Source organism: Podarcis pityusensis (genome assembly GCF_964106645.2).
Source record: "Podarcis pityusensis genome assembly, chromosome: 13".
NCBI lineage: Eukaryota > Metazoa > Chordata > Lepidosauria > Squamata > Lacertidae > Podarcis > Podarcis pityusensis.
Genome location: NC_138038.1, coordinates 11,552,353 through 11,563,179, shown reverse-complemented (window position 1 = coordinate 11,563,179; position 10,827 = coordinate 11,552,353). Strand labels below are relative to the sequence as shown.

Here is a 10,827-nt window from a genome sequence, read left to right as displayed (position 1 = left end):
CTAGTGTTGAGACACTCATAAATTGCAGTCCACTCCACTTTGCAGAAAGGGAATAGCATATACCATGATAAAGTTGGGAGGTGTGAGGAAGGTTGATGGTGGAGGGAACTCCTTGCCATATTGACAAGAGCAGAGACCTTTTAGCTGCCTCTAAATAACCCAAGCATCCAAACAACAGAGGTACTTACAAAACAGTACTAGCCAAAAATGTTATTTTATTGTAAATAAAAGTTATACTTTGGCCCGGCTTTGCACTGCAAGCCCCGGTCAGTATAGATATTTATAAAAACAGAAAGACACAAGTGGTTCAAGGTCTTCTGTACACTCCAGGTTCAGTTGATAAACTTCACAATGCTACTGCTGGCTTATGAGGCACACATGGTCCACTTGTTAAAAATACTTAAGTTCCCCCCATTTAGGTTTCAATAAATCAAACCACTTATTCCAATACAGACAATTTAAATCTATAGGTAATACTCTGGATTACAGATCAGCAGACTGAGAAGCAAAATGTGCAATCTTCTAGTTTCCACATAGCAATTTCATAATCATGCTGCTGTGCTGTAGAGGCAGCAATCTTGGTAGAAGCAAACTGCAATAGTCAGTGGGACTTCCTTTCAACTGCTTTGGACTATAATGTAATAAAGGTATATTCTTCTCTAAAACTTTACCCTGAAATCAGATATTAGAACAGCCCTCCATATCCAGGAATGCAGCTGTTCTTCTAAAGGCCAATAAGAGAAGAAATAAAAGCTGTCTGGCAAGGGTAGCTTTCTCCAATGCAAAAAGCTATTTTAAGATGTGTTTGAATCATTCACACCCACAGTAACCAAGACAGAATAATCCTGTTTAGCAGAACATTAAGAGGGTGAACCTGGAGGATACAGAATCGTCACGCCAAGCCCAAAACACCGTTATTTTCTTTCCTCACATATGGTTACAGTTCCATCTGGGAAAATTTGCAATTTATCCTTCAGCAACCTGTTTTCTCATCTGCACCCATGGGGACAAGAAACTTACTGAAAGCAAAAGTGCAAATGAAAGTATCAGGGGGCCACAAAGTGCTTGAAAATGAGTATGAACAGATTAATGGGGCTTTATACTACAGAAGGAATTTACGGTACTTTCTTACTGGAAATGGCTGAAGGGGGGGTAAGTTACTGGCCATTTTTTGGTAATTGATTTAGCTGCAATTTTAGGGACAAATCAATCCTTCTAAATCGTTTTGAGTAGTAAATCAATCCATACGCAACAAGTCAATGTCAAATCCAGGTTGAAGACATCCAATAAAGGTTATGCAAATGGATGTGCCCCTCCAGTAACTTAAGTAAGATTTACACTGGTGACACTGTGCGCTGCAACAATTTAATCAGATTTGTAATAAACCTAACCAAGACTCCTGGACAAAGCCTATGGATAGATTGCTCATAAAACAACCCATTCCGGATATTTTATTATTGGGATCTATGCTATTTCTATGAAACGAATTCAACATTCCCACTGCCCCAATGGGTGCATGAGGAAACAAAGAGGTATTTTGGCTTAACACATTTTGTTATAAAACTATATTCAAATTTTCTGCAAAACCAGCTGCTTCTCTCCCCACTTTTAAAATTCATGAAGGTGTCAATTTCTTTCCCATCCCATAACAGTTGCTATACATATCTATAAAAATCAACAAATACAGCATAAATAAAAAAGATAAGAGGCACCATCATTTGTTTACATGATGTAAAAAGCATAACAAATAGGGAATGATATACACACATTTGTAAAAGTGCATTGCTGACCATACAAGTAATGCTTTGGCTTATTTCTTAGGCTTAATCAGAGGCTCTGGGTCTGGGTTCTGGAGTGTATCATACAAAGGGGGAGCCCAGCCAACATAATCACATTATTGGAGACAGGTGGAGGGAAAGCCTGCTGCCGGGCATTTGCCAAGTCACAGGATACACAGACCACAGTTTGGGCTGAGGGTGGGCATGTTTCAGGACAACAAACATTTCAGGCCTCTCTTCAAGTCCTTCAAACATGTTGGCAGGTGAGATAAAGGGGGTGGGGGAGAGAATCACTGCAGGTTTTTTGAGCCTCTGTTACCTGAAAGGAACAACTCACACTACGTACTTCCTTAAATCCTGGATTCTCCCCTCAGAAAACAGCATCCAGTCTTAAAAGTAGCATTGTGGAAGCCTTAAACCAGGCATGGCCAAACTTGGCCCTCCAGCTGTTTTGGGACAACAACTCCCATCATCCCTAGCTAACAGGACCAGTGGTCAGGGTCATGCCTGCCTTAAACAGAGCAGAGAAGCTACATTTACACCTTATCACTGCTACAAGGAAAGAACTCTTACCTTTGCTACATTTTATTCACATGATGACTGCATTCTGCTTCAGATATACTGCTGCAGGTCCACTGGAAGCATGTTGGCTGTTAATGAACATGTCAAGCTGGTAGGCTGCCAGCTTGTGATTTAAGTAAACATCTGTAGCCCTGTAAAAAGCTGAGGGATGGTAGCAATCCTCAACTATGCAGAGACGAAAACAGCTGGCTACCCTAAGACGGTGTCAACGTGCCTGTCGTAAATGACTCTTGGCTGGAAAGAGGAGGGATAAATTTTACCTCTTTTAAAGGCTAAGAACAGGTGATTGGAAGCATGACACAACAGAAGTACACATTCTTTTTGCAGCACAACACATTGGTCAAATTGTTCAGCTATCCTAGGAAGTGCATTTTTTGAAGCGAACATTTCTGGAATGTGAGCAGGTCCTTATGTTACACAGGCCCTGTCTGACTGCCTCTGGTTCCCAGTCCGAGGTTTTATACAGCAAAACAAGCAAATTTCCCTTGGCCGCTAAACAGTTAGTTGAAAGAGGATACTGCTTAGATTGCCTGCAATGAAGTTTGTCATGACTTCCCCTTTAAAAATCCCCAGGATTCCTAGCCAAAAGATAATGCACATTTGAAATCAGGCCTTGTCCCTTTGTTTCACACAACTGCTAGATTAGATGACTCTATCAAAACACAATCACAAGTACAGCTTTTGCATAAATATCTCCCTCGCCTGTGCTGCTCAGGCATGTGTCTTCCATTTATAAAACTATTTTTATCCAAGATCACATGAAAACCTCAAAACAAATGTCTTTATTAGGCTTAGCAGCAGTCTTTCACCTTTCCCTGAAATAAGACTTTGGCAGCACTGGAAATGTCTTTGGTTTGAAGGACTGGCAAAAAACTGAGTATGGCACCAGCGGCTGTTCTGCAGAAAATACCTGGGTGGAAGAAGACATCTAACAGATATAGAAGAGCCTGAAGTTTCAAAGGAACAGCATTTTCATAGGAAAGCTATTAACAGCTGCATGATAGGCCAGCTGTATGAAACTCCCAATGTAGGGCTCTTTCTCATCAGCTGCGAGCAATAGCTGTCCTACGGCAACCCCTGTCTATATCCAGCATGTGATACTCTGTGCTAAAACAATCCATAAAAATGTCACATTCCATGATCTCAATAAATTATGCAAATAAAGTAAAAATCTGTATATATTCTTGTTTTTGATGATTTATTTGGCTTTTGCTCTTTGTGCAAAGGCACTAAGCACATGCCACAACTGCTGTATCCTGCTCAGCCCCCTGTGACTTCTAAGAAGTTACTAGGCACCTCTCAAACCCTCCACGTTTATTAGAGTTTCTCTGCAGCCATGAAGACCAGAAACTTGTTTTGAAAAGAATTAAATTAAAATAAATAAAAGTTAGAAATACTGAATCTTAGGATGCTGATTTTTGTGCCAGATAATAAATCCTGTGTTAGCACAGTTATTGCATAGACACAGTCCTGAATTGCACCTTCAGACAGCCCTGTCAAAATGAAGCTCGATTCCCTCGTTTCATTCAGGGGCCACTGTTGTGTAGGCCTCGTTGTGCTTGTGTTCCACTATAACCCCCATCTCATCATCCAGAAATGTGGATAGGAGAGAGTTAAAAGGCAAACAGAAAGAAAGTACAACTCTGCCTCCAGCTCCTTGGGTTTGTCATTATATAAAAAACAACACTATTCACATATTCTTCTAAATCAATATTTTCTGAACACTTTCAGATGCTGAATACTTAATAAAATATATAATAATTATTATATATAATAACTGAGTCCATGTTCTCTGTGGCACTTGACAATAGTCCTGCGGAACTGCGAAACACAGAATGCTAGCCAACACACATTTTTGTAGCTTTTAGAAGCTATCACAAGTTCTGACACCACAAGCCCCCTTCCACTTTGGACCAGCTTCTGATACACAGCTACATTCAAGTGAGGTGGTTCCTAAGCCGCTCCCAGCTCGTGTGCTTGTGGGAAGCATGCCACCAAACATTCCATGGCGGCAGCACAGGTAAGGACAGAGATGCAGATGTAGGTTGCACAGCTGCTAGAAGCATCAATCCAAAGAAGAATCTATCCAGATAAAAGCAACTGACGTCCCTGCCTTGCTCCTCAAACACCGACTGCCTCTCTAGGCAAATAAGACAGCTGTGCCAGCATTTATTTGGAGCTGCTGCTCGGATAAGGGCCACAGCACAGCATCCTCCCAAGGAGAAAATGCTAAAAGCCAAGGAAGAAGTACTGTTTCTGGGGAGGGCAATTCAGTATGGGAGCTGTGCAAAGTGATGCTGGAGCAGCTCTTCAGCTGAGGGTCTCTGCCGGGCTTCTACAAAGATCCGCTTTATAAAGTCCCGGCAAGTTTCTGAAATGTGGGAAGGCAGCTGGGGGTTAGTTGGCTGTGTGGCAATCTTGAAAATGGCTGCCATGGCTTCATACTCTGCCCAGGGTGGCTTCTCTGTTAGCATCTCCACAACAGTACAGGCAAGGCTCCTGGGGATGGGAGAACATAGAATTCAATTATCTGTATTAGAAAACGAAAGGCAGTGCTGGAGTTTCTTGTGGCAGTTCCCGTGACACCCACACAACGGGCACAATCGAGATAAATTAAGGAGGAGAAGCAGAATTAGCCTGTTGCAACCTAAAAAAAACAGCAAGGAAGCTTGTGGCACCTTACTAACAAATATATTGGGGCATAAGCTTTTGTGGATCATTTAGAAGGATCAGGACATAGAGGGCTGAATAGATAACCAATATCAAACAAAGCTGAAAATGAAAGTGACTCAGAAGCCAGATTATTTTAAAATTCTTCATCTCTTTGGCCAAGTCAAGCTACGCCAGATCCAACTTTCAATTCTGACTGAAGCTAGAGAAAATGACAAATATTCTTACAACATAACTCAACTGGAGAAACAGCTTTGTCTGGAGATCCACTGAACTCACACAACTCATTTTATTCCTACAGTACACATGTACAGAAGTTAATTCTATTAGAGTTTGATAATGTGTGGTTTGCTATGCCTAATAAAGGATATATTATTATTATTATCATCATCATCAGAGTTCAGCCCTGGAAATTCAAAGAAAAGGCCACAGAGGAATGGCTTGAAGCTCTTCCAGATGTGGCCTCGGCAGGAGCTTTAATTTTTTTTTATTAAAAAAATGTAAGAGGCAGCCTAAATGCTAGCCTTGCAGATATGCGATAAAGGACACACTCAGAAATGTGTCAAGGACACATTTGTAGACACTCAAGTGTTTGGCTTCTTAGGAGGAGAGACAAGAATTGAGCATGAAGACCACTTCTCAAGGCAGAATTAATTGAAGAAAGGATGGCGTATATGATGATGGAAAAACTGCCCTTGGTTCTAAAAGTTCAGCTCCTTATCACTGAAAAGCTACCCTTACACATCTAGAGTTAGTGGTCAGAGGGTGTACCATTCAGCCACCTTTTACAACATAAATTAATCCTTGCTAGGAAGTGAACTCAGTCCCTGCCCAAACAGAGAGCAGATACAAGCAGCTGGAAGACTAACCAAGTATGTCATTTGAGTCAGGGGTATTCTGGACAAAAATGTCACTTTCCTTTTTCAGAAATGTTCCTTGTACTCCTAGTAAGAAGGTTAAAAGCTTATGGACTTCAGGTACACAGAAATCCTGGCTAGAACTATGCACCAAGCAAACAGAACAAAGCAACTTCTCACCAGACGTCGGCTTTTCTTCCGTAACCCTCGCCGCTGATCACCTCTGGACTCATCCAATAGGGCGTGCCAGTGACAGAACGGATGCCGGTCCCAGACATGCAGATTGTCTGCAGCCGTTTGCTGGCCCCAAAGTCCCCAAGCTTCACATTGCCAGCCGAGTCCCGGAGAATATTGGCTCCTGAGAAGGGGGAAGGAAGGAGGGAGATGGGGAGGGAGAGGGAGAGGGAAGCAACAGTGATTCAAAGTCTGTCACTAACTCTACCTTGCAGGGTATTAGCAGTCAATACATGAAGAGAGGAGCCAAGAAGAGGAAGAGACCAGGTTGAGGGAACTGGCTCAAGTCACGTGGGCATCTCTTACCCTTTATATCCCTATGTACAATCATGTTGCTGTGAAGGTAACAGACTCCTTCAAGAATCTGCCGAGTGTACTTCCGGGTCACATTTTCCGTCAGTGCACCATAGGCCTTCAGCTGGTCTTTGACAGAACCCTTCACAGGAAAAGCAGGAAAGGTATTGAAGAGGGCTTCAACAACAAGGAAATAATCTTGCAAATCCACTGCAGGTCAGAAGCAGACGGCAATCACTTTCTAGAGGACTAGCTCAATTCTTACCCCTGGCATGTACTCCATGAATATGCTCAGGGTCTTCTCTGCTCGGTCCCTCAAGCACCCATAATACTGGACAATGCGCTCATGCTGAAGGTTCTTCAACAGCTGAATTTCACACTCCAAAGCACTCACTTCCTGCAGGCGTGAAGAGAGCCAGTTAGTTCATTGCGCTAAGAATGTGTGTGCCTGCATGCTCCCCCATTGAGGAAGATGTTGTGATTTGTTAAATCAGTTTCCCATTATGTCCATACTGGGGAAAACTGTGGGATAAAGCACTTTTTCATACCAGGATCCTCACTCAAGTTCAGACAGCCGACTACTGAACCACATTTGAACTTGGCAGCAGTGACAAGTTCTCAGCAAGAACTTGCCTAGAAATTAGTTTTCCCACTACTTTGACGTTATTAACAATTTCCACTCTGAATTATTTCTGTTAGGGTGGCAACCAGATTAACAAAACGGTTACTATTAGCTGATTACTAAGGGTCAAAGACCAGTAAAGAGGCAGGCGCTTAGCTTCTCCAGCCTACTTGGGGAAAGGTGTTGGTTACTAGTGCTAGCCAATAGTAAAGGGAAAGGTGACGTGGTGAAGTTTTGTGAATAATTTGGCAGTCTTGAGTGCAGTGGGATTGCATTTGGGGATTCTAAGTGAAAGAACCAACCATGATATCTCTATACAAATCATGCTTCGTTCGAATGTCTGTTACTTAGCATGGTATTTCAAAATACGAACATTTACTATAGACAGTGTTCCCAGTGGTATCATTCAAGTACCTTGCTTGTTTCAGGACTGTCTGGGTCAAACTGGACCTGTTTCGCTGCAAGTTCTCTGGCTGTATCCACATCGTAGCACAAGTACACACGGCCAAATGCACCTTGTCCCAGGAGCTTCCCTCGCCGCCAATTAACTGGGGCACTTGGAGCTGCCAAATACAGAAGGAATTCTCAGTTTATAATGTCATCCTCAAGAATAGTCTTCTACACCCGTCAACAGACGCTATTTATACCTGCATTACTAAATGCAGGGGAGATAATTCCAGTCTCCAAGCTAGAGATGCCACCTATCAAAGATTCAAGGTGTGGCATATAATGTTTGGCTCTGATGATAAGAGTTTTTAAACTTGACTTCTGCTTGATGGGCCTTTAGGACCACAACATCAGCTTTTCACACATTTCTCTCCGTCCTTCTGCAGTTTATAAGAACTGATATTAAACATCAAACAGTTCGATGTAGCGTCGCACTCTATCTCGTCAGTAGCCCCAGGAAAGCTCGTAAGCATGACAAGACATAGCATTTCATATTATTGTTCATTCTTAGTACCTGGTAAACAGAAGCTTTATTCCAAACCCTCAGGGTGTAGAGCCACTGACAGTCAATTTTATCTGTTAAAAAGCCACCTGTGTTAGTGGCCACCACAAAACCTTGTATCAGTTTGAACAAGTGCTTCCTTTTGTCCATCTTGAATGCGCTGGAAAGCACAATAGTGCTGCATTTCGCAAATCTGAAACAGACTGCTTACATTTGGTTGGAATGTTCCTCTCTTGCACGGTGAGAGCATTCTCACTGTCCGCGCTCCGCAGGCGCCCCCGGGGGTCCAGATACTGCACTGCTAGGCCAAGGTTCTCCCCATTGGTGCTCAAGGAGCGGCTTGATGGCACTAGTGTGAAGAGGTTACCCTGGTGACGTCGAATACGCGGGAAGGTCCTCCGTCCTGTTAGAAAATGGTATGAAAGAAAAGTTTGCAAATAAAACTGCCTGGATACAGGGTGGGGGTGGGGAATCAGGGCTGGGGACAGAGCAAGAAGCCTTTGCAGGCATGACTTCTGAGTTAGCAAAAACCTAAGCTCTGGACAACTCTGCTCTGGATTAATCTTGTAGTGCACAGGCCAACAACTTGGTTCGCATGCAAGAAACAGAGTTTCTCTCTGTTCTTCTTGTGCTATTCAACTACAGGAAAAGAGAAGGAAGGAAAGTCTTATTCTCACTTGTATTTGTCACTCCTCCTGCTTCCACTGAGTTCTCCCAAGCAATTTCAAGAAAAGTGAGTCAGAGAAGCAGAGAGAGGCCTAGCCACTAGGGAAACGCAGATAGTTCCCCTTGGGAGAGATGTCTAACGGCAACCCTATCATTAAGATAAAAAGCAGGGTGCTTTCTTGCAGTGCAAGCACACCCACCGTCATTATAATCTTTGTGCTGCATGGAGACATGGTAACGCCGAGGGTAGGTCCCTCCTTTCTCTGCTTTGTCATAGATTTGATTCTCACGATCTGGATAGAGGGAGACAAAGCAAAACAAGTTAACTTATGGAACATGCACAGATGAATGACCCAAAGGGGAGGGAAATCCACGAGTCTCATGACTGAAAGAAAAGGTTCGCTAAATATGTTTAAATCTTAAATTCTAGAACCCATTGAACTATGCAGATCACTGAAATCCAGCTCCTTTTCCACTGAGATGGCAGGGCAGTTGGCACACAGCACTTTGTCTGAAAAAGGCAGCCCACAGAATAACTTATTAGCTTATTTTCATATTTGCCCTTCTGGTAGTTAAAGTTTCTTAGTTTCAGTCAACCTCCTCCTTACAGGTGGTTTCAGGAGGGAAGAGAAACCAATGCATAAGCACGTATCCTGAAAACTGTTAATTCTCTCCCTGACCCAGCAACATTCAACCGATCGGTGGCAAAGGAATAGGAGAGGCAAACGAGATGTGGCTCCACATCTGTATCTTCCACCCTGATTAGACTGGAAGCCAGGTAACTGCAGGCAAGTGACAGAGAAGTTGTCTGCACATTTCAAAATGTTTTTCTGCAATCGGAAAAGAGAATATAGAATTTTGACTAGGAGCAGCCAACACACAACAGAGAAACAAACAAGGTAGGAGTTTCTTTCTCCTGTTATCTGTCAACAGCCATCAGCTCAAATAATTATTTTAAAAACTATACAGACATACCTGAAAAATCCTGCCTGTTGTCTGGGAAACTCTGGGCCCTGGACATGCAGGATTTTCTGTAGGAAAGACTGTTTGGAGGGAGAAAGAATTAAGATTTGTACCTATAAACTGGGCTAAGGTTGGCCTGTGTTACAACTTAATGTGATGCCCCCTCTCACGACTTAGGAAGAAGCTGGATAGCCTAAACCTGAATAAATTACAATCATTTATTCACATCCAATGCAGTATTGTGGGATTTCTGCATATAAACATATGCATAACTGAACAGAGAATTTACACAATCTGTTGGGTTCCCCCATCCACAAACTGGGTATCACTTTCAGAAAAATTCAGCCAGGGCACATAGCTAACTGTAAAATTCCCACCCCAAAGATGCAATCCATTTTTTAGCATATATTTTAAATTTTAATGTATCTTTTACATTTTTAAAAATATACGATCCAGTTTCCTCCCTCGTTGGGCAAAATACAGCTTTCCTCATTATAGTAATGCAAGTTATCCAGCTAAACAATCTGGATCCATTCCCATTTGGTTTTTGTTATCAAAGAACCTGATTTGGTTACCCTGATGCAATGCGATAACATATGACAAGGGGACTGAAAGACTGCTAGCTATCCTGGACCTCTGGGCAGCTTTCAATATCAGACACCACAGAGCGGGGACATTCTGTTCAGGTGTAGGGCAGGTGGCCGAGAGTCAGGAACACGGGGAGCTCATATGGAGCAAGCTTTGGGATGTGGCTGGATATCAGATTCACCTAAGCTGGATACTGGAAACAAAGATCAGCAAGTGTTGCTTCAGCACTGGTCTTTTATATAGTATGGCAGAGAGTGGTGAAGCCGTGTCTCCTAGGAGAAAACCTGATTGTGCTTTAAAGAGGCTGTATTCTATGACATAGGCATGTGCTGCAGAAGGGTGTAATGTTTCCTGTGTCCCGTAAAAATGGAAAAGTGGAAGACTGGCTCCCCTCTTGGACTGCTAGTAGTTATGGGGAAGAGTTCTCCAGCACCAAAGAGAGAGGAAAGCTATCTCCTCTGGAATCAGAATTGGATTCTGAGGCCCGACAGGTTTAGGGGCAATGTGGTTCCACTCCTACTTAAATTCCAGAAGGTAGTGCTGGAAGAATACTGCTGTCCTCATGGCACCTGTGCTTATAGGGTCCTGCAGGGTTCCATCTCATCTCCCATACTTTTTAACATC

At 42.8% G+C, this 10,827-nt stretch overlaps 1 protein-coding gene across 1 annotated transcript in view; it reads right to left on the bottom strand.

The window, feature by feature from the left end:
* Window positions 1–195: 195 nt before the first annotated feature.
* Window positions 196–10,827, bottom strand: part of MAP3K3 (mitogen-activated protein kinase kinase kinase 3) — a 36,556-nt gene continuing 25,924 nt past the window's right edge. Inside the window, exons 10-17 of the mRNA XM_080976748.1 lie at window positions 9,628–9,695; window positions 8,853–8,945; window positions 8,198–8,389; window positions 7,452–7,600; window positions 6,681–6,812; window positions 6,428–6,557; window positions 6,068–6,245; window positions 196–4,859 (exon numbers count right to left, since the gene is read on the bottom strand). Coding sequence (XP_080832874.1) covers window positions 4,631–4,859; window positions 6,068–6,245; window positions 6,428–6,557; window positions 6,681–6,812; window positions 7,452–7,600; window positions 8,198–8,389; window positions 8,853–8,945; window positions 9,628–9,695 — 1,171 coding nt within the window. The 3' untranslated portion in view covers window positions 196–4,630. The remainder of the gene's footprint in view (window positions 4,860–6,067; window positions 6,246–6,427; window positions 6,558–6,680; window positions 6,813–7,451; window positions 7,601–8,197; window positions 8,390–8,852; window positions 8,946–9,627; window positions 9,696–10,827) is intronic.